At 53.6% G+C, this 23,512-nt stretch overlaps 1 protein-coding gene across 5 annotated transcripts in view; it reads right to left on the bottom strand.

Annotated features, from left to right (window-relative positions):
* Window positions 1-1,264: 1,264 nt before the first annotated feature.
* NEURL1 (neuralized E3 ubiquitin protein ligase 1) overlaps window positions 1,265-23,512 on the bottom strand; it is a 72,965-nt gene continuing 50,717 nt past the window's right edge. For 4 of the 5 annotated variants that reach the window (XM_055424731.2, XM_088842299.1, XM_055424733.2 and 1 more), the window contains exons 2-6: window positions 20,410-20,651; window positions 19,657-19,978; window positions 6,609-7,298; window positions 3,801-3,947; window positions 1,265-3,290 (exon numbers count right to left, since the gene is read on the bottom strand). In XM_055424731.2, coding sequence (XP_055280706.1) covers window positions 3,052-3,290; window positions 3,801-3,947; window positions 6,609-7,298; window positions 19,657-19,978; window positions 20,410-20,651 — 1,640 coding nt within the window. In that variant the 3' untranslated portion in view covers window positions 1,265-3,051. Of the gene's footprint in view, window positions 3,291-3,800; window positions 3,948-6,608; window positions 7,299-19,094; window positions 19,101-19,254; window positions 19,333-19,656; window positions 19,979-20,409; window positions 20,652-23,512 lie in introns of all 5 variants that reach the window. The other variant, XM_088842300.1, reaches the window with a different exon arrangement.

Below are 23,512 nucleotides of genomic sequence, written 5' to 3'. Positions count from 1 at the left end.
TGGGGCCACCAAGACCACATCCATGGTCTTGGGCCTCCATGGCTCCTCAGCTTGGAGCCCCTGACTCTTCCCCCCTACTTTTGCTGGACTTCAGTAAGCATGGCTGAGCAGTCTTGGTGTTGGAAGTGGCCCATGGCCGTTCAAGGCTAGGCAGAGGCTGGCCAGTCAGAGCATCCTCCTGGGAGAGATGGCAGGAAGGCAAGCATCCCGTGCCCCTCTGAGGCTCAGGCTGCCAAATGAGCTCGGTCCCCACATCATGCCTGGACCCCCTCTGGCACTCCAGCTTTCACAGCCACCTAGATGTACTCGGCCCACTTAGGAAGTTTTTCCAAAGGTCCCTAGCCAGAGGCCTCCCTTTACAACTAGCTGTGCCACTCAATTGGCAGAAGCCTCTGCACCCACCAGTGGGAGCGCAGCTGAGCTCCCAGCCAGAGGCAAGAGGTCTGGGCTAGGCATGAGGGATGGGCAGACCCAGTTCTGGGGAGCTCAGCACAGCCCCTGCCATTCTCCCTTTAGCCCCTAGGTGGCGCCGCCCCTCCACAAAGGTTGCACACAGGTTCAGATCCGGCTCCGCCTTTAGGAGCTTCATGGACTTCTACAGCTCCTGCTCTTGACAGATCCCGAGACCTGCAATCACGGAAGGGCAGTGACTTCTCCCTTTCAGCTTACGACGAGGCTCACCTGGCATCCTGGCCTCTGCTGTACAAGCCCCAGGCCATGCTCCAGCCACCTCCCCCTCCCCTGCTGTCTCCAGGGAGTAGTTTCTGATTGCTGGCTCCCCTCTGTACCAGGACACCTGGCCCTCTTCCTCCATACCTCCATCACCGCCCGCCCCCGCCACACACACACCAGCCCGCCCTTCCTCCCTCCCCGGCCCTCCAAACTGCACAGCACAGCCCTCAGGCTGGTACGAAATCACCTTTATTCACAAACACGGTGATCCAAGTTCACAAAGGAGGCAGCAGCTACCCTCACACTAACAGACAATGGAATGGATGGCTTCTTCCCCCTGACCCTCAGGCCACACAGCCCCTGCACTTATGGACTTCCCTTGCCTCTGGGATGGGCACCCTGACTGCTTGGGGCCACCACCAGCCCCATCTCACCCCACTCCCACAGAAGAGGTCTACGGGGTTAGTGGGAGTAGAGACCCATGGCAGAATGGTGACTTCCCAAAGGTGCCCTGCAAGGCAGGTACAGACAGGGCCAGCCTGGCATCATGACACCCCCCGCCCCGTGCTTCCCACCACCCCACCCCATAGCAACCACCAGCAAAGAACCCCCCAAGAGTCACAAAAAAAGTCTTCCCACAGCCCCAACAATCATTTTACAGAGGTGGCAGATGAGGCTCAGAGCAACTGTGACCTGGCGAGGGCCACACAGCTGGTCAGCGGCCAGGTCTAGAATCCCATGCTCTGCAGGCCATATAACAAAGCAGTCTCCAATGGGCGTAAAAAACCCATCTGAGGGGACAGAGGGCTGGAGGCTCGGGGAGACTTGGCCAGGACTCTGAGAGCTGGCCCCAGCCCATGGCCTACCAAGACAGGCACGCAGGGCTGAGATGACTATAATCTAAGAGCAGCTGTGGGTCCTCCCTCACTCCAAAATCAGGATCAAGAACCTAGAGGTGCTGGGACCCACCCCCTTCTCCTCTCTCCTGGGGGGAGAAAGCGCCTACAATGACGAGACCAGCTGGCCTTCCCTCCCCCAGCCTGCCCAGACCTTTTCATGTCCTTACGGAGTGGGGAACTCGGGCCTCCTGATGTATATAAGCCAGTTACGATACCCATGCTCCAGCCCAAGAAGAAGGGCATTCTGTGGCTCCAGGTGATCCACTAGTCCCAGGGCACTGCAGAGGCTCTGCTGCCCTCTCTAGAAAGTGGACACAAGTTGCCAGAAGGCATCCCGACTCGGCCCCTTTTTATGGAGTTCTATTTCACGGTAAGCAGAGCTGGCTATGGACTCGTGCGCTGGAGTTTAGGGCAGAGTTTAAGTGATGACAACCTCTGCTGGCCCCTCCAACCAGGCACTCTACCTACTAGGGCAGCCTTTATAGGAGTCTGGGGGGTGGGAGTTCACTCCCCCCACCCAAACTAACCCCTACAAACCCAATAAATAAATAAATAAAAATACAGGGAGAAGAAAAAAGAAAAGCCTTTCTTACTCCAGGAAGTCCTCTACTCCCAACCCAAGATCCTGGCCTCTCCCGGGGATGCTAAAGCCTGACAGAAGACCTACCCTGCTATCCAGCCCATGCCAAGGGGCTGCCCCCAGGCAAAAGCATCCCCAAGCCCACTGAGGCAAACAGGCCATGACCAGGAAGGGGCCCTCCATGTCTCAACCAGGCCAGGGGCTAGCAACCCAGAACACAGAGGCTTCTGTGGCCTGTCTGTTCACCCATCCAGGGTGAGTGGGAGACAGTCAAGGCACAGAGGTGGCAGCCCTCCTGGGATGAGAGGGATCCACTAGCCATCTTACCCTTGGCTGCCAGGCCCAAGGGGCAGGGAAAGAAGGAAGGAGACAGTGGGGGAAGGTCAGAGAGTAAGGCAGCAGCCCAGGAGCTGCCTGCCCAGGGATAACGTTGTACAGGTTGTGCACTGCTCAAGGGCAGCTGGCTGAGGGAGAAAACAGGCTGAAGTCCAAGTCCACACTGCACTAGCCAAGCCGCGTGTCTGGGCTCAAGCTGCGTGTCTGGGCTCAGGGCCGCATCTGCCCAGAGGATGGGACACACTTTCTAATGTTCACAAAGGTGCCACACAGACTAAAGAGACCTCCTGGGAATCTATCCCAGGCAGGAAAGGACCAGGACAGGCTGAGACCCCCACGCTTTAGCCCCTAAGCCTGCAGGGAAGAGCTACGACTTGCTTCTGCCCCCACCTCCCAGCCTGACACCCCTTCCTCCCCAGACCTCAGGGGCTGTTTCCCAAGTTTAATGAGAAGGGGAAAGAATTTCCAAAATGAGGAAGAAGAGAAGGGGCCCTGTTGACTTGCACCTCAGCTGGAGCCGGGCCGGAGTCGGAGGAAGCTGGGGAGCGAGTGGGTCTGTGATGGCTAGGAGCTGCGGTAGGTCTTGATGATGTCCTTGATGGGCCGGCGGCAGATGGGGCAGCAGGCGTGCAGAGCCTTCTTGAGGCGCAGGCCACAGGCATAGCAGAGGCACATATGGCCACACGTGTAGATGACCGTGTCCACCGCGTGCTCATAGCAAATGGTGCACTCATCGCTCCACGGGCCCCCACCTGGGGTCACTGGTGATTCGGGCAGACTCACTGGTGAGTTGGGGGCTGTCCCTGGGGACATGGGGACAGCAGTGAGGGGGAGACATGAACCTGGTCCCAGGTTCATGAAGAAAGCCCCGGCCTCTCCTCCTCCATGGATTGGGATCAGCCTGGCTACCTTACCACCCACCTCCTGGGCACAAGAGGAAAGAGGATGCACTCTGGACAGCCCCACTTCTGGCCTCTGTGCCCAGACCAGGGGCCAGGGTGTCCGTGAAGCAATGAGAAGAGGCGGGAAGGATGAAGGAAGGATGGCGGCCCGAAACCCACTAGGGGAGGCCCCTGCTGAGCTACCCTCTGGTGTTCTTTGTGCTCAAGAAGTCCTCTGGAGAAAGCCGCCCAGCTGAGGGACAGGACGGCACACAGCCCAGGAATCACCACTCAACCTGGGTTCACTGGGCCCCATCTCCAGCTCCTCCGGGGCCCAGTCTGCAGACCTGCCTCAGCCAGGGTGGAGGGCAGGTCCCTCAGGGTGGAAGGGCTGGCACAGTCACATGGAACCAAAGGGGCCAGCCTACTTACCTCCAGCAGAGCTCCCCAGAGGGCCAGAGCTGCAGGTGCCGAGCGAGGGGTCAGAGAGGCGGATGCCCAGGGTGCTGGGGGAGGTTGGTGTGGAGGCGGGGGAGCAGGGGAGTGATGGGATGCCCCGCTCTGCCAGGATGGTGGAGCCTGCAAAAAGGGAGGGAAGGTGGGACCTAGACACTCAGAGGCTCACTGGGGGAAAGCTCGAGTTTCCATCCTCCATTAGGTTCCCAGGAGAGAAACGGTGGTGCAGCCTGACCACACAGCCCAGCCACAAGGCTCAGAGACTGACTAAGCTTTTGCCCTAAAGAGCTAACTGTTCAGGGACTCTCTTGGGGCTCTCCTCAGTCCCTTCCTCCAGCCAGCCTTGACTCCCCCCACCCCACCACCACAAATCTCTATCTAGCACTGACCAGTCATACACACCATGCATGGAAATAAGCAATCACAGAGCCTGGGAAATTATTTGTTCTTTGCCCAGGAATGTAACTTTGTAATATTTCCCTATTTAAACCCCGAGCTTCCTGAGAGAAGAAAGCCTGACTCACTGTGACTTTCGCACAGGCCCTAACATAATGCCCTACACACGTTACGTGCCCAATGAGATGTTTTTTATTAGTATTCAGTCTAATTTAGTCACTCTAATTCATTTAATAGTCACTGTTTCTAAGAATATTTATTAGCTGTCCACAGGATTTATCTTAGTAGTGTTAACACGTTTTAAGTGAACTATCATCTCCTTCTTTCAGAAATTTATACCTCCTATTTGCTTTTATTGCTTTATTTCACTGGTTAGCATTTTCAGAATGATACTATACGGCATCTTCATCACATTCTTGGCTTCAATGATAATGTTTCTAATGTTTCACCATGAAGCATGAAATTGGCTGTAGTTTTAGCGTGAGGGGACTTCCTTGGTGGCTCAGACGGTAAAGCGTCTGCCTACAATGCGGGAGACCTGGATTCGATCCCTGGGTCAGGAAGATCCCCTGGAGAAGGAAATGGCAACCCACTCCAGTGTTCTTGCCTGGAGAATCCCATGGATGGAGGAGCCTGGTGGGCTACAGTCCATGGGGTCGCAAAGAGTCGGACACGACTGAGCGACTTCACTTTAGGGTGAAGGAAATATCTTTTCATTCTTAGTTCACTTAGGCCTTCAACAAACCAAAGCATTCTTTTATGAACTAACTAATCATCCTTCCATACATTGTTACTGATTTGTTTTTGCTTTAGAGTCAGGATCCTCTATCACTACTTCGCTAGTCAAGATGTCCAATTCCCCAGACAGCTCAGGAGCACACTGTTAAGCATATGTTAAATTCTGAATGATTAATCTTCAACGCCCACCTTGGCCTACTTCCCTCTCGGGACATTTAAGTCCTGGGGTTTTTGTTTGTTTTTTAAGCTTCTCCTTTGCTCTAGTCTAGTAAGCCTCTTTGAGCAACAGAAGCTTCACTGAAAAGCTACTTAACTATTATTAGATGGTGCTGATGCAAGAGACTACCTTGCCCTTATGTAATATCCTTTATCTGAGAAGCACTATCTCCTGAACATTATGAAAGATATTGTAGCCAAGTATCTTTGTACCTCAGCCTGATTTTTTTTTATGCACCCTAGTCTGGTTTCTTTTTATTCCACCCTGAATTTTCAAGCCAATTTCTTTCCTTTCTGATGTCTTCTTATCTATCCTGATTTCTTTTCACTCTTCCCTGACTTATCTTACCTCAATCCTAATTTCTTAGCACCCTAGTCCCGTTTCTTTTCATTCTTTTTTCAATTTATTTTACACTCCATCTTCACTTGGTCTTTTTCCAGAGGAGGAAGTCTCCACTGATTTTACCTGATTTCACAAAACTCTCACAATTACCAACAGCATTGCATACACACACATACATTTACTCACATGTGCGTAGACACAGTATGCCTGTCTTACAGTGTTACTCATGCTTACTCACATACACACATTATTATGTCTATGAAATCTCCTGGGGTGAGGTCTAGGTTGGGGGCTGTGAGGCCCAGGGGTCTCCAAACTTGTCTAACCAAATTTGCTAAGGAAGAAAAACTTCAGATGCCCAGGACCTAATTTGAAATCTACAGAATCAAAATTTCTGGAGGTGGGATTTAAGAATCTGACACAACTGAGGGACTGAGCACAGCATCCTGCAGAACACTCTGCAAAATATGGCTTATACAAATCCACGTCAACCAGTCCATTCAAACTCTGTCCATTCAAAGCCAGGAAGGCCCAGACATCTGCAACCCCATTTCCTCCAAGGCCCAGGGATTCTCCAAAAGCCGCCGATCCAGGCACTGCTCTTCAGAGATACCTGGCTGCTGACATACCACCCTCTTTATCTTATTTAGACACACAACCGTCCTTAGAGGTAGAAGTCTTCGTTCACATTTTTTGATAAATGGAAACTGAACGTCAAAAAGTTCATTGCTAGTGGAAACAATTTTTCCCCCATTTTTAAACGGCCACTGGACAATGTGTATGAGAGCTGTTTGTGTACGTGGGAATGTGGGTGAATCGGGTTCTGAGCGTGAAACTCAGTGTTCCCTGCTTTTCTCCGCCTCCCCATGGTTTATCTGGTGCGAGTTGAGAACCACTGACTAGACAAATTGAGTCCCATGAACTAAACAAAAGAGTGACTCTTTGACTAGAACCCGTAAGGGGCAGGGTGGGCGCTGTTCCCCCCCAACCCAGACAGACCCTGCCTCCACGGAAGACAAGACGCTGGGCCTGGAGGCGCCAGCTTCAGGATGCACCTCTAGGGAGGCGGGCACGTGGCCAGGGGCACTCACCAAGGATGCGGATCTGAGTGATGGACCCGTGCAGGCCGAAGAGCATCCAGAGCGGCTGTGAGGCGTCCACACACAGCTGCATGCCCGCCGCGACGCCGTTGTGGCTGAGGTGCAGCTCGCCGTCGGCGTTGACCACAAGGCCAAGGATGTCGCCGCTGTGCAAGGGCCCGGGCACGCGGCACACGGCCCAGAACTCCTTGCGGTCCACCAGGGCCTCGGGGCTGAAGGGCAGGTCGGCCGGCCTCAGCGTGCCGGGGTCGCACGTGGTGACCCCCAGGGACAGCGCGCCGGGCCGCGCGCCGCTCGAGCGCGTGACCTTGATGAAGATCGTCTCGGCCACGCGCACGGGCCGGCTGGTGAAGACGAGCGCGCGCTCGTCGCGCCCGTGCTCCAGGCGCGCCACCGTCTGCTCGTCCAGGATGCGGACGTGCGCGCCGGCGCGCAGCGCGTGGAAGCGCAGGTCGCCGTCGAGCTGCGGGGGCAGCGCGCGGCTGTGCTGCGAGTTGAGCGAGTTCTGCGGGATGGGGCAGCCGGCAGCTGGCGGGCCCTCGTCGCCGTCAGAGCCCGGCACGTTGAGGTCACACAAGCTCACGGAGAGGCGCGCTTCGTCGGCCTCACGCCGCAGCGACGGCCGCCGGAGGGCGGTGAAGGAGCGCGGGCGCAGGCAGTCTGGGAGCACCAGCTCGCTGTCTGCGGGGGTAGGGGGACAGGGCGACCGTCAGGCGGGCCGCAGCCCCGGGTCCCAACGCCTGTGAGTTTCCTCCCACTAGTCTTTAAAGCTGCTGCTGCTGCTAAGTCACATCAGTCGTGTCCGACTCTGCGTGACCCCACAGACGGAAGCCCACCAGGCTCCCCCGTCCCTGGGATTCTCCAGGCAAGAACACTGGAGTGGGTTGCCATTTCCTTCTCCAATGTGTGAAAGTGAAAAGTGAAAGTGAAGTCGCTCAGGTGTGTCTGACCCTTAGCGACCCCACGGACTGCAGCCCACCAGGCTCCTTCATCCATGGGATTTTCTAGGCAAGAGTACTGGAGTGGCTTGCCATTGCCAGTAAGACGCATCTAGTTTCTAACGGCAAAGAAAATGTTCGGCCATTTTACAGGGACTTCCCTGGTAGCTCAGTGGTCAAGAATCCGCCTGCCAATGCACAAGACACAGGTTGGATCCCTGCGTCGGATCCCTGGAACGGAAAGATACCCTGGGGAAGGAAATGGCAACCCACTCCAGTATTCTTGCCTGGAGAATCCCCATGGAAGAGGAACCTGGCGGGCTACAGTCCATGGGGAGTCTCAAAAGAGCCTGACGAGACTTAGCCACTGAACATCACACATTCTGCAGGACCTCATACTACGTATTTGTTTAAAAGCAAAGGATCATCAGGCAGGAAAGACACCAAAACTAAAAACATGATTACTTCTAAATGGTACACTTATAAAAGTCGGATTAAAAAAAAGTAACTCCTGGGCTCTTTTTCCTAGCAGCCAGGATAGCACCGGGCACTTAGAAGGCAACAGTAAACACTTGCTGAATGCATGTTGATATTCTATGCCTCTGGAAGCCCAGAGGTAATCCTCCCCTCTAGAATACCTCTCTGCACAAACTGTCTCATCTTACCACAAAAATTAGCTTTTGATGTTATTTCTGCCGAAGGACACTTAAGTGGAGAAGCTAAGTGAATTTTTCCAAGCTCTCCTTTCAAAACCGACAACTGGAAATCAAACCCTTTCTCTTTTTATTCATACACGTAATACAGACTGTATTTTGTATAAAAAAAAAAAAGGACAGTTCAGCAAAGAGAAAAGGGACTCTCCTGTCAGCCTGCCATCCAGAGGAAAATACTATTAATATTTAGATGTGAGTTTCCAGCCTTTTTTGAATATATGTTAGTTATTTTTCTTTTTAATACAAAAATTGAATCATACTATATAAACGTCAGTAGTTTTAAACTATTAACTTTTACAGGTAATAAATCTCTTTGAAAATGTAACTTGTAACTATCTTCTCAGGAAAATGCACGTTCTCCCTAAATTCTGTGGATAATTTCAGAGCATCCATGGCCATGGACTCCAGGTGAAGAACTCTGTTATACAAATTTCCTTTTCAAAACTAATTTTTCTATTTACTGTGTCTTGTATACCCTTTTACACTAATAACCATGTTTCTTAGACCATACTTTCTTAATGGCTGGCTAAGTCTGCTTTATGGAGTCCTATAATTTGTAATAAAAGTCACCAGGCGCAATGAATTACTGCTGCATTTCCTCCTTAAAGCACCCCACAGAGGTGTTCCCTTTGTATGGATAAAGCTCAGAGATGTTCTGTGACAACCAAGCTGCAGATCCAGGGTTAAAGCGTGATCTGCCCAACTCCTTATCCCACACCCTCCACTTTCAAGCCATATTGGTTTACTGGATCCTTTTCGTGGGAGGCCCCAAATTTGGCTGGGGCCACTGCTGGCCTTATCATGGACCAATCCCTTCTCAGGAGGCTTTTCTCTGAGCCTCCCCAAGGGAGACTCTGTGCTTTCTCTCCAGGAACTGAGTAAGGATGGCGGGGGTGCTCAGCATGGGAGCAAAGCTTGGAGGAACAGACTGGTAGGGGTAGCGAAGCCAGAATTCAGCTCAGCTGAATCCAGAGATGCTCTCTAATGCCTCCCTATCTTTGCTCTCCCCCAGCTCCTCTGCCCCATCCAGGAACAGTGCTGTTTGGGCTCCAGCAAGGAGAGGATGCTGGGCCCTCCCTATAAGTCTCCTGCTTCTCTGGAGAAGCCTCTCGAGGCCTGGCTGGTCAGGATTTCCCAGCATCGTGTTTGGTAAGGAGGAGGGAGCCAACCGGAAAATGTGATTATTCCAGGGAATTGACTCTGTGACAGCAATGGTGCAGAGAGGCTGGGGGGCTGTGGAGAGGCAGAGTCGAGGAGGGCAAGACATGGGAGACAACTGAGGGGGCTGAGGAGGGCTGTGGGCTGACCTGGACCCCAGGGAACAGTCCTGCTCCTCCGACCCCTCAAGGATTCCAGGCACTGGCCCTTGGGGACGCCAGAGCATTGGGGACAGAGAGGAGAAGGGATGGAGAAGTGGCTCAGAGATGCTCAGCCAGGGTTTACATGAACAAGGCCGTCATGGGGGCCACACACATACACACCCCATGCTGCTCTCTCCACCCAACTCCACCCACACACTCAGGACAATCAGGCCAGAGTCCACGGAGCTGGGCAGACCCTCAGAACAGACTCCTGAATGGGGCTGGATGTACACTCTCCTGCTCTCTGCCCCCACAGGAGTCCTCTTCTGCTTGAATATGCCCACTCCCTCCCAGGCAACTCAGGCCATTGCTGAGCTACTCTGTCTTTAAGAAAATGTTTCCTTCTCTTAAACTGAAATCTACCTCTCTGGTTGCTTTTTTATTTGTTGAACTCTTAGGAAAAATTATTTCATTGATCCTTTACCATACAAAATTTATGCAGATTACCTTCATTTGAAGTGGTAAGATCACAGCAAGAAAACAGGTTACCCTGCAACAAGCCTATTTACAAATTCCATCATAAAAGCTTTTTTCTTTTTTCATTATATTACCTATTGTCTTTTTTAGACTAGCATACTACACAAAGCTACACCGATTAGTAGTTTACCTACTCCCAGGTTTAGGAGAAATGCTTCCTTTTGACATTATCACATACCCCATAGGAAAATAAATTCCCTTAACCTAACAATTGCCACCCAACCCACTCTGCAAGGCATCTTCCTTCAAATCCCTCCCCTCATGTACACAAGATGTCATGCTAAAGCTTTAAATCCTGCAATTGTATTTACAGATCTACACTTAGAACAAAAATGAATGCAAGAGCCACTGCCACCACCACCACAAACATAAAACAACACTCTTAAAAATGACAAACCAGCTGGAAAATATTCTGGTAGTGTTTACAAATTAACTATTTGTGTACAAAAATACTAGATACTAAAAATGAGTAGACTGTGTATCAACCTAAATAAAATGATCACCACCCACAAATGTGTACATATAAACACACCCGACACTGTTTGTCAGCTCATATGTTGCTCTTTATGCAGTTTACTTTCCAGGGTGTGTTTGGTTATAACCTGCCTGTATTTATACCTGCTACCTCTGGGGCTGCCTCTCAGCCCCACACTGAAGACTGCCCTCCTCAGGGAATACTCAGACTCCACACACACCTTCCCACCTCTTAGACAACGAGCAGTGCCAGACTCAGTACACTCTCAGATACCCTCTCATCAGCTTGAGGCACAGTGTGGCCATCACACCTCTAATAAGTAATGTATACTTCTTATAACGCAACCTAAGAGTGTTTTAGGGTTTTTTGTAACCAAATCCATACATCAGTAGGCAAGATAGGAACACAGTTCAGTGCAAGACTCTGAAGTCATCACTTTGGGTTCCCATCCAAGCTCTGTCATTCCTGGCTGTATGACCTTGGATAAATAGCTTAAGCCCTCTGGGCCTCTCTTCTATAGCGGTGAAATCAGCATTTCCTTATTGGTATGAAATCTGAAATCCCTTTTGGAAGGGATGCTGTGAAGAAGATGCAGTGGAATGAAGCACCCAGAGTACCTGGCACAAGACAATCACTAGGTTAGTATGAGCCACTGTTACTGTTTTCATGTTACATGGCTCAGAAGAATATGCCTAGGCTCTGGAGTGATACAGGCCTGGGTTTGAATGTCTGACCCAGCACTTGACTGGTGGCCTGTGGGGGAGCCACTTTCCTCCAGTCCCTGATCACTCACCTAGAGATCAGGGGTAGTAATACCTGCTTTGCGATATTGTTGAAGGGATGAGAAGTAGAGTGCGAAGCCCCTGGCACCTAGATACTTGACAACTTCTCTTATTAGCATTTGCTCAGGTTGAGTTTGTCAAAATCAGGTCCACCTGCACCCGGGCAACTAAATGTTTGAACCTAGGACTTTGCATCAGCCATGATAAGCACCCAGGACAAAATCGCTGAATGACCTCACCGACTAAAGACCAGGAAGGAGAAGCTTCAAGTGGAGATTAGAGACAAAAGAAGAGAAAGAAGGAGAAACAGTGGGAAAAGAAAGAGGAGAAGGGGCAAGAAAGTGACCCCTTTGACCTTGCTTGAAATATCACAGGAGTTGGCAGAGGAGGTACAAGAGGTGCTGGGAACCAGCTAAAAACAGAACCCCTGGGGCCACTGCCCAGCCCAAGTATGTCTCCTCTCCCAGCCCCTCCACCCCTGGGGTCAGGAGCAGCTGCAAGCCGCCAGCAAGCTCCAAAATAACCATCCCATCAGTGTGCCCGTCTGCACGAGGCCCTGAAATAGATGAAACCCGAGATAGAGGAGCAGGTCAGGGCACCCTCTACAGAGGGGACGACAAAGGTCCTCGCGGAATGAGTCCCCATCAAGTTGGGGGTCAGAGAAGGGGCCATGCCGCCAAAGCCAGGGGAGAACATCATGGCCCCACCTCAGCCCAGGACTGCACCCTGGGGCACAGACGGCTGGCCTGCAACCTCCATCAGTGGGATGACCCCATATTTGAAGCAACGAGTTATCTAATCCGGGCCTGGGACATGTGGCTGCCTACTTGAGAGTTGTTTATGATGGGTGAGAGGTGGCACAGGGTCACAGGAGAAGCTACAAAGCTGGCTCCCCTCTCGTGGCCCCTTTGTCAAGAAAGAACTTGTCCATCTTCAGCTCCTGCCTCACCTAGCACCTGGTGCTGGCTTGGCATATCCCCTGGGCCAGGGCAGAAAGAACCAGGCCCTGCAAAGGGCAAGGAGGCCTGGGCTTCCCCTCTTCGGGAAGGCACCTGGCATACCCACCCATTGAGCCCTGTGTGCCTAGCCCTGGACAGGGGTTAAGGAGAAACAGCCAGGACCCAGGCCCTGTGAAGCCAGGAGCCCTTGGGAGACGTGAAGCTTGGAGTCATTAAAATTCTCAGTATCTCAGGTATGGCAAGACCTTAGAGGAGAATAAGGAAATCTGCTTATTTCTGCCAAGTTCTCACCTAGCCTTGGCTAGAATGCCCCTGGGGACAAGAAGCTCACCACTTCTCAAGGCCATCTATTCCCTACCTTTGAACACCTGTGACTGTTAGAAAAAAAATCCTTTCATAGATGCAAGTGTCCCATACCCACTCCCTGGGGCTCCCTCTGAGCCGTCTCTTCTTTAGAATAAATCTCCCTGTTAGGATAATGCTGTCCAACTGAGGCTAAGAACTTCTGTTTCAGGGTGAGTCAGAGATGGCATCTCAGAAACAAGATTTGACCCAGGCCCTGAAGGACAAGAGCATTTGGACTGACAGAAGCAAGAGGCACTCGGGTGGGAAAACTGCATTAGCAAATGCCTGGGGAGAAAAGTCTGAGCAAAACCAGCAAGCAGAAAGGAAGGGAAAGGAGCGGGAGGTGCCAGGCGGAGGGCACTCAGGCAGCTCCTGCCCAGAGATCTACACTCTGCCAGGCAGTGTGGGGTAACCGGGGCCTGGGTGCTGCAGCAGAGGCTCCTCTGAAGCAGGGCCAGCCATCAATCCAAGTCTTGTTTGTTTAGATTCTCACATCCGCAGCACTGGATAATCTTTAACCACGGGTCAGCCTGCAGCCGCCCAGCCAGCTGGCGGACCTCTGCCGGCCCCTGTATGGAAGGCACACCAACCCATTTACTGTGTCCATAAACATCCTCCTGCTGGTTCGCAGCTGGCACGGGGCAGGGAAAGGAGCCGTGAGGGTGGGTGCATGGCTGAGATGGGCAAAGGTTTCCTCCACCCTTCTGGGAAGTGCCCTGAGACCCACACCACCTCCACCCTCTCCATATAAACCCACACCACCTCCACCCTCTCCATATAAACCCAACCACAGGAAAACTGGGAGAGAAAAACACACTTCTGAGGCTCATGGAGCAAAGGGCAGAATGTTCCAGAAGCCCTCAGAGTCATAGATTCTTTTATAGAGTCTTCAAGCCATGGAATCGTAGATGGATAGATCCCCAGAATCATCTGGTCTGGTGGGTCTCAAACTTTTTTTTTTTTCCCAAGCAATAGAATCATTCGTCCAAAGGAACTGAAAACTCTGGTTGATGTCTAAGAGGTGACCACAGAGCCTGGCGACTCAGCCACCCTCAGAGATGCCTCTGTAGAACCCCAGTGCTCCAAGGAACCCAGCTGGAGAATCATAGGCCTTATGCCAAGAAATAATTTAGATCGCATGGTTTGACTTCTATCCAGACACAGGCACTTGTCCCTCTCAATGAGAGGACAGGTGGAGGATTGTCTACTTTGGTGGTGTTTTTAAATTAGATATTCCTTTTTAACCTAAAAACAACAGTCCTTCCCATTTGTGTAAACACTTTTACGTGTCCGGAAGCCCCACAGACTATCTGTGAGGTAAACGGTGCGTGTATAATTATGTCCAGATATCAGAAGAGGAGGGCCAGGCACAGAGATGCTGAGAGACGTGCCCAAAGTCAGTGAGCGGCCAAGAAGAGTCTTGATTCAGTCAGGCCTCCTGTCTCTCAAATGAGGGCTTCATCCCCAAGACCCCAGCTCCTCCCTTCCTGGGGCCACCAGGCCTCTCCAAGTTCCCCAGAACTGTATCTTGGGCCAAAGAGGTACTAGATAGGAAAGCACAAAACTGCCATTTCTGGACATTAGAAACAGCCTGCTATTGGCAATTATATATGCTTGCACTTTATATAGGTTCATTCTGGTAGAAAACTAGAGCATGCTGTGAATGACGGGATCAACCAAAGCCTTCAAAAGACTTCGGGGAACTACAAGGCATGCAGAACCACCCTCACCACTAAACAGAACAATGGGTACCCACCACCCCTCTTGGTCTCTGCCAGGGCCCTTGGTGGCCTATCTGTGTCCAACACACATGGCTGATCCCCGATGCCTTGAGCTCTTGTAAGCTCTATTCTGGAAGACACAGGGGGCCAAAATCCCCACCCTTGGGGGTATCTAGACATAATAGGGAGACCAGAGAGATTCCTGTTTACAGAGGCTGGGGAGTAATGTAGCCCACACTTCTGAGCTCAAGTCCCAGCTCTACTAAGCGGTGTGACCATGGACAGGTTGTCAGACCTCTCTGAGCCTCGGTTTCCTTACCTGAAAAATAGGCACAATAATAACTTTCTTTAGAATGTAATCAAAGAAGATCTCTACTGTATTTTTAAAGAGCAGGACAAATACATGATACAGAACCCCTGTTATGGAGTAGACCTCCACTCGCTTCAGCAAGAGGAAGAGTCATGAAGAACAGAGTAGGTCAGGGGAGGCTTCCCAGTGGGGGGGAGGGTTTGGTACGGGGCCTTGATATAACTGGCAGAATTTGAGGTGAGTAAAAAGCAGCACTGGAAGAGTCTGAAGCAGAAGGAACAGCAAGAATTTTTTTTTTTTTAAACTAAGAAGAAACGAAAACCATCAAAGGGAAAGACACCACGATCAGCATCCTCATCTCTTCATCCCAAGGGCTTGGCTTGGGCTCCTTAAGCTAATATTTGCCTCTCAGCCCCTGGCAGCCACAGCTGAAGGTAAATATTAATTTAGCCTGGGAAGTGGAAGCCCCAGATGGCAGCGTGGTCCTCAACCGGCCGGGATGCCTCATGCTCTGTACCACAAGCTGGGCACAGCCACGATAAGGACCTGACCCCTGGCCTTATCTATAGAGAGGTCCAGGCCTCTCACTGCTGGGCAGCCAGGCTGGCCCACCGCCCCAGAAACTGGCACAGCAGCAGCCTGGCCCCCAGAAAGCGACCCTGAGAGTCTCCAAACATCCTTCTCCTCAGTAGGCTGCTGCTGCTGCTGCTGCTGAGTCACTTCAGTCGTGTCCAACTCTATGTGACCCCATAGACGGAAGCCCACCAGGCTCCACCGTCCCTGGGATTCTCCAGGCAAGAACACTGGAGTGGGTTGCCATTTCCTTCTCCAATGTGTGAAAGTGAAAAGTGAAAGTAAAGTCGCTCAGTCGTGTCCGACCCCTAGCGACCCCACGGACTGCAGCCTACCAGGCTCCTCCATCCATGGGATTTTCTAGGCAAGAGTACTGGAGTGGCTTGCCATTGCCTTCTCCGCCTCAGTAGGCAGACAGGGTCTTTTTCAAAGACCTGAAATGACATCATGAGTCCTTGGGAGTCCCCCCATGCCCATGGCCTCTTAACAGCCTCCAGGGCTCAGCCACACATCGTGAGTGGGCAATAAGTCTTCTCACACTGACCTTGGGCCCAGATCAGCTGGAAAGTCTGAATTCTGGGCCCAGCCTGGCTTCTGACCAGTTGGAACAATTGGGGCAGGCCCCTTCCCATCTCTGGGCCACATTTCCTCTTACTTAAAAACTTGACAGCAAGAACTGCTGGAAACTCAACTCTCTTGCTGAGTCTCCCCTGTGATACACGCACCTACCTGCACCTATGCACACCCACTCTCCTCAAGTCCACAAGTCATCCACCACCCCCCCACTTAACCCCCCTCCCTGAAGGACCTGCTCCCCAACTGACTGCCAGTTCCCCGTCTCTGTGCCCAGACACACCCCTCCTGTCTGGCCTACACTGTTCCTCCTCAACAGGTCCATTCTTCCCGCCTCCTCTGGTTCCTGACTTAAAACTCACCTCCTACAGGAAGTCTTTCTGGATTGCTCCCCAGCTGCACCCCCATAGTTTTATTCTTCAGCCACACTTTTATGCAATATTGGATTTAGGTCACTTCAGAACAGTCATATGGTATGTCTCCCAGTGTAAAAACTCTTTCAGGTGGGTGGCTGGGTTTCCAGTTCTAGTGTCCCCTCTGACCACGGCAGAGCACCCAGGCTGCAGTGGGCACAGAGGGGTATGCAGGAGCACCCTATAAGTGGAATCCTGGCTCACCAGCTTTTGGCCAGGACCCACAGCTGCTCTTCCTGAGTCAACATTTCTGAGAGGCGCAGGGAGACCTTGAAAACTGGGATAGGAACTTATCTCTCCAAGTATTAATCACCCCATAAAACTTGTGTTTATTTAGTTGCTGGCAGGTCCTTCTTCCTGGAGGTAGGAAGCTGTTATTCTTGGAGACACCAGCCAGGGCTTGGGCCAGGGCACCCGGAGGGAAGAGGGTGATCTGCTGTGAACTCCAGCATAACAGGGAGCCTGGAAGGCCTGAAGCAGGTCTGCTGGGGCCATGGCCTGGGCAGTGGGGAGCCCAGGTGATGTTTAGGGCTGTGGGGGGTGGGAATGGGGCCCCCACTTGGAGGTGTCAACCAGGGAAAGACACCAGCCCTTGCCTCCACCCTTTTGGGGAAGACGACCAATCTGCCCACGGCCTGACTTGCAGGCCTACTATGTGCCCAGGACCCCAGGATGTCTCTAGTCTGAGGAGCAGACACTGGTCAGTCGGGGTTTGGAGGGCTTTGCCTCAGGTTCCAGACAGATGGGGGCAGGGAGATAGGCCTGGCAGGTAATCTCTAAAGATGAGACACTGATCTAGGGGACAAAGATGAGACACAGGAAAGACAGGCCCGTCCTCAGAGCCACCAAGGCAGAGAGTGGCTTCTTCAGAGGAGAAACTGAGCGGAGGAAGGAGAAAGGAGAGGCAGAGGAGCCAGGGGGGTCAAGGTGGAGGAAGAGAGAGGCCCAGAAAAACACGGGCGCAGTGATGCGGCGGAGAGGGGGGGGGACGGGCAGACGGGAGCAGAGGGAAGAGGGGAGCGGGGGGAGGAGACCTGAGACCCTACGGGGCAGTGGGCATGTCCCGGGGGCAGGGCTGTGGGATGCAGGCACAGCGCAGCAGGCCCACCTCTGAAGGTAACCTGGACGGGTCTCTCTCACTCTTTTTTTTTTTACAAAAATATCAATTTAGGAAGAACAAAATGAGGACATATTTTAATCTGCTAATTCATTTTAGGGGCCATAATCAGTGTTTAAAAATGCCCAGGGATTATGGTGATTTACAGCTGTGACGGGAATCAGCTAGGGCTTTGGCCTTACAGGGTGTACAGAGAGGAGCCTGACGGGAAATTCAAATGCAACTGAAATTACTGCATGAAAACCTATTTATAGTCAAAGAGGCCAGGTCAGTGCCTGGGCTCGGCCCTGGTTGTGGCCCTTCAAGATCACTCTTCAGGCCTCTCCCTCAGCCCTGCAGATTAGGAAGCCTCATCTCACCTGGTATGTCCGTTTCATCCTCACCCTTGCAAAGTTGTAGGCCCAGCCAAAGCCTCCTCCACCAAGAAGCCCTCCTGGACTCCATCCATCCTCACTAATTTCATCCTCCATTGACTTCCTGCTGAAACCCCCCAGTGGTTAATGGGAAATGTACCGCTTTGGGCACGAGAATACCCAGTTCAAGTCTCCGCTCTGCCATATCCCTACACAGGCAAGGCAGGCCTTCCATAGCCCTCAATTTTCTCCCTGCCAAATGGGGATAATAACCACTCCCTCCAGGGCCAGGGGATGAAAGGGTAAATAAGATAACTGGAAGGAACTGTCTCGCAGATGGACAAGATCCTGTGACCACAGCATCCAGCGATTTACTGTCCTTGCTTGGGCTCTGCCTGGATCATGTCTGGAGTTGTGTTTGCTTTGTCTCTCAGTGAGCCCAGGGCTGTCTGTGAGCAGGGCTGGGTCTCCCTCAGCCACCCCTCAACTTTTTCCTTCATCTAACAAGTTACCACCTATCCCCCACTTTCCCCTCCTCACTCTGCAAATATCCTCAGCATGCTCCACACACCAGGCCCAAGATTCCACTCTGGAGAGGAACCCGGTGGGTAAAGCATGGATCCCTCCCTCTCAAAGAAGGGTTTACTCATCTGTTTTTACTTTCATCATTTTTTCCCCCACTATCTTTTTTACTCAAATAAAACTGACTAAAAAAGAAAAGCTTCACAGTTTCTAGGCTCTGAAGTCAGAAAGGACAAAAAGAAAAACATTTTCCCACCACCTCCGGCAGCTTTCTCTGCAGGCAGAGAGATGGGGAAGGGAGGGGAGGTGACAAGAGCAAGTGTTGGCTGAGCATCGACTTGATACCCAGGACTAGGCTGGGCACATTACTCACAGCCTCTTTAATTGGGGTTCATCTTCCTCCTGACCATTGTACAGATGGGAAAGCTGAGGTTCGTCCAGGCTCCTCCTGGAGACACAGCCAGTTTGCCAGTGGGTTGGCCTGTACCAGTCTGTGTGCACACAGTCACGTGCACACATGCTTGCTGGCACACACTCAAGTCCAGTGGGACCCCAGTGACCTGGATTCTCAGTCCTCAGCCACCAACTTGCTGTGAGACTCAAGGAAGTCTAAGACTCGGAGGCCCCTTCCAGCCCTGGCATCTGGGGGTCGGCATGTGCCCTTGCCAGGAAGCCTGGTACTTTAGCAACCCCAGAATAGCTTCCAATGCTCCTCTTCCTGGACCGCCCACAGGATGCCTGCCCTCTCACTGCCCCGAAGCCTCAGTCACACTGGGGGCCCAGGAGCAGCCAGAAGAGTCTTGATCGCCCAAGTGCCTTCTGTTCCCCCCCAATACCCCTTCCACCCCCATCTATGAAAAAGCACTAAGGTGGGGTTGGACCTCCTGGAAGGCTGCAGAGCCCAGGGCCCGGGGCTCACTCGGGACAGAGTGCTAGTTCTACAGCTCACCTGCAGCACTTCCTAGGGATGAAGACAACCTCCCTGAGCTTAAGACTCAACTCCACGGGCCCAGCGATGGAGTCGGCCTCCCAGGGTTGTTACCAGAATGGCGCTAACAAAGTGCCTGGCACACAGTAAGCACTCTGTAAACTGTAATAGTTACGATGATTAACATTAATTACTTCCTGGGTGGGGGTGGTCTTTGAGGCTGCCATATATGATTATGAAGATCATACACAGCTCAAAGGCACAACCTGTGGGGCCACAGAGGGCAGGAACCTCACCAAGCTCCAACAGCCACAGCCGCGCCAGAAGGCAGGGATGCTCTACAGTTCACAGCAAGGCTCCCACTCGGCCCCGGACTGCTCCCAGTGTGGGGGGCGGCCCCATGCCCAACGGAACCAGTCAGACTGCAGCCCCTGGAGGCGTGTCCTGCATCTGAGGGGCCGGAGGGAGAGGGCACTCACCCAGCAGCTGGACACCTCGAGTGAGGCCGTAGACGTCCACCAGGGCCCAGAGAGGGTCGGCCGTGCGGACCCCGTTGAAGAAGAGCATGGCGGCCGAGTCGTTGATGCGGTAGAAGACACGGCCCTTCTTGTCCACCCAGAAGGCGATGATGTTGCCCTCGTTGGCGAACTCCTCAGGCAGTGCCTTGGCCCAGAATCCGCTCTGGGACACCAGGTCGGGGCAGGCGTACTTGGGCAGTGAGTCGGGGTGGATGCGAGACGGGTCCTTGCTCGTGAAGCCCAGCCGCAGCGCCCCGCTCCAGCAGCACTGCTTCTTGGTGATCTGGGTGGCAGGGGCGTGGCCTCAGACAGACCCCCAGCCCAGTCGCCCCGCCCTGGCCATCAGCGAGCCCAAGGGGAAGGGGCTGTACCCTTCTCTGCAGACCACCCCAGGCAGACTCCTATGGGAAGTAACTCTGCCCAGCTCACTCACGACTGGAGCTCCTCTCCTTCCCCCAGGAGCCCTCACCTCCCCCCACCAACTACCCTCATCCTTCTCCCATCACCTCTCCATGGCCACTCCCCTTTCTACTTCCTTCTTTGTCAGGCAGGGAAGGTTGAGGAAAGAGTAAGGAGAGAGAGGGGGGATTAGGAAGAGCTGAAGTGGCAGCAGAGGGAAAAGAGAAGGGGCAAGGGGGCTGATGGCCATAAGCAGAAGCGGGGAAGTCCAGAGGCCCCAGGCAATGCAGCCATGCGCAGGGAGAGAGGCCCCACCTTCAGCCTGACTTGCTCATAGATGAGGACCGGGCGGTTACTGAAGGTGATGGCGTTGCAGAAGCTGGCCTGCCTCTTGACGGCCTTGTGGCTGAGGTCCATGAGGATCTGGGAGCCCTTGGTGTGGGGGTGGAAGAGCAGCGGCGTGGCCGGGAGCCCCCCGCCAGGCAGCACTGGCGGGCAGTGCTTCTGCTTGTGGTGGCATCGGTGAGAGGTGACAGGGAAGGGGCCCCCAGTGGAGTCTGCAAAGGAACGAGCCATAGCGTTAGAGAATCTAACAGTCCAAGAGCTGGACCAAGGTCCCCTAGGGAAGGGCAGGGGGCTGGGGTATAAGAGAAATCACCACCGCCCAGGACTTCCACCACCACTGCCCCTCACCACCACCGCTGCCCCTCACCACCACCAGTGCCCTTCACCACCACCAGTGCCCCTCACCACCACCGCCGCCCCTCACCACCGCCGCCGCCCCTCACCACCGCCGCCGCCCCTCACCACCACCAGTGCCCCTCACCACCACCAGTGCCCTTCACCACCACCGCCGCCCCTCACCACCACCGCCGCCCCTCACCACCGCCGCCCCTCACCACCGCCGCCGCCCCTCACCACCACGGCCGCCCCTCACCACCACGGCCGCCCCTCACCACCACGGCCGCCCCTCACCACCGCCGCCCCTCACCACCACCGCCGCCCCTCACCACCACGGCCGCCCCTCACCACCACGGCCGCCCCTCACCACCACGGCCGCCCCTCACCACCGCTGCCCCTCACCACCACCGCTGCCCCTCACCACCACCGCTGCCCTCACCACCACCAGTGCCCCTCACCACCACCACTGCCCCTCACCACCACCGCTGCCCCTCACCACCACCGCTGCCCTTCACCACCACGGCTGCCCTTCACCACCACCAGTGCCCCTCACCACCACCAGTGCCCTTCACCACCGCTGCCCCTCACCACCACCACCGCCCCTCACCACCACCACCGCCCCTCACCACCACCACCGCCCCTCACCACCACCGCCGCCCCTCACCACCATCACTGCCCCTCACCACCACCGCTGCCCTTCACCACAGCTGCCCCTCACCATCACCAGTGCCCCTCACCACCACTGCCACCTCTTGCCACTGATACCATCCACTGCATTTCCCACTCCACCACCTACCACCATTTTTTATCCACCACCATCTATGCCCACCTCCCACCATCACCTCCCACCATCTACTCCCAGCCTTCACCCATCACCTCCCACCACCATCCGCTCCCACCCTTCACCCATCACCTCCCACCACCATCATCTACCCTCATGTGTCACCCACAACCACAAGTTAACATCTACTGCTCCTCATTAGCATTGACGACCATTTATTTTCCAACCTCCACCATGTGGTAAGCAATCATTTGCAACCAACATCTACCACCATTCACTGTCATTCACTACCAATGCCATTTATTTTATTCAACAAATATTCATTATGTAACTGATGAATGCCAAGCCCTGTCCTAGGCACTGAAGATAAGGCATGAAACATACATGGATTCTGTCCTCAAGATGCCAACTGTCCAAGGAGGGAGATGAGACATGGACAGAAATTGAAAAACAAATGGCAGACAGTGAGAAGCACAAAAGGATGTACAGATAAGGCACTTCCCAGGAAGGCTTCTTGGAGGAGGGGAGGAGGAGGAGGCGGCACTGGAGCTGAACCGACAAAGCTAGGCTGCAGTCAACACGTGAGCATGGGGCTGCCATCGGAGGCCAGGAAGGTGGGCGGGTGGGGCAGCCTCAGCAGGACCATGCCCATCTCTTCCCTCCTTCAGGGCCACCTCCCTGGCCCCAGGCTGCCTTCCTGCTTTACACCGCCCACGCCCACAGCACCGTGGACACAGGCAGGCCTCTTCACCCAGGCTTCCAAGGAACTCGGAGCTGCCTCAAGCACCCCGGCCTGTGCTTCCTTCCATTAACAGAGCTGGGTTCAGAAGGTACCATACAAACATGTGAGGTTGGCACCCAGGAGACAGGGCAAAGAGAGGAAAGAACACGGGATGTGGTGCTAGGTAGCTCACGTCCATCACCGACTGGCCATGTGACCCTGGGGAAGTCACTCTTCCTCTCTGGTAAATGCCATGTGTTAGGTCATGTCTGACTGTGTGTGACCCTATGGACTGCAGCCCTCCAGGTGCCTCTGTCCATGGGATTCTCCAGGCAAGAATACTGGAGTGGGTTGCCATTTCCTCCTCCAGGGGATCTTCCTGACCCAGGGACTGAACCCATGTCTCCCGTGTCTCCTGCATCACAGGTGGATTCTTTACCTGCCAAATCATCGGGGAAGCTCCTCTGACACAGTAAGTGGCCTCCCCTCTGCGGCTCTGAGACACGTGTCAGCAGCCCTCGCAGCACTAATGCACAAGTCCTGGCAGCTGGGGGCTCAGGCGGGAGGGTCATTTCTTCCCCAGATCTGTGTCTCATCCATCAGGAAGGACAGCTCCTGCCCATCCTGTCATCTTGAGAAGAGGCACAGGGGATGCAGAAGATGGGGGTGATATAATGTGACCGAGGCCTTCCGGGATGTTTCAAAATTGGTCCCTCCGAGGCAGGAATTTAATAATACAGAAAGTGTGGTTATCCGAGAGGACTTACCCTCCCTAAAGGGAAAGGAGGGGTTTCCAGGAAGGGGATGGAATGAGGGAGGAGAGAAGGACGGAAGAGTCCCAGGAGGCAGAAAGGCCCAGACTTTGGTCCAGTGTTTGCACTGGTTTGCATCACTTTGCATCTTTGCTTCCTCCTTCCCAGATGGCCCCAAACACCAGGATCACCATCCAGAGCCAGCCAGATACCCTGAGCGTCAGCCTCCTGGCTTCTATGGTGTAGCTTCCTGCATGCCAGGCCCACGAGGTGGGCACCTTACAAGGCGGGGCTCACCTTGCTCTAAGGAAGCCAGAATGGTGCTCAAGGGCTTAGAAAGCCACCAAGTGGTGAAAGCTGGAATAGCTCAGAGGAGACCCTGCCGGTCTGAGAAGGCCCCCAGAAAAGCTGAGTGACCTTTGAAGAGCGTAGAGCAGGGTTGGTCATTCCACAGAAAGGGACAGTTGAGTGAGAGCAAAGAGT

The sequence above is a fragment of the Moschus berezovskii genome, chromosome 12 (assembly GCF_049115385.1).
Source record: "Moschus berezovskii isolate FMDL1 chromosome 12, NW_MosBer_1.0, whole genome shotgun sequence".
NCBI lineage: Eukaryota > Metazoa > Chordata > Mammalia > Artiodactyla > Moschidae > Moschus > Moschus berezovskii.
This window is presented reverse-complemented; position numbering and strand designations above follow the sequence as displayed.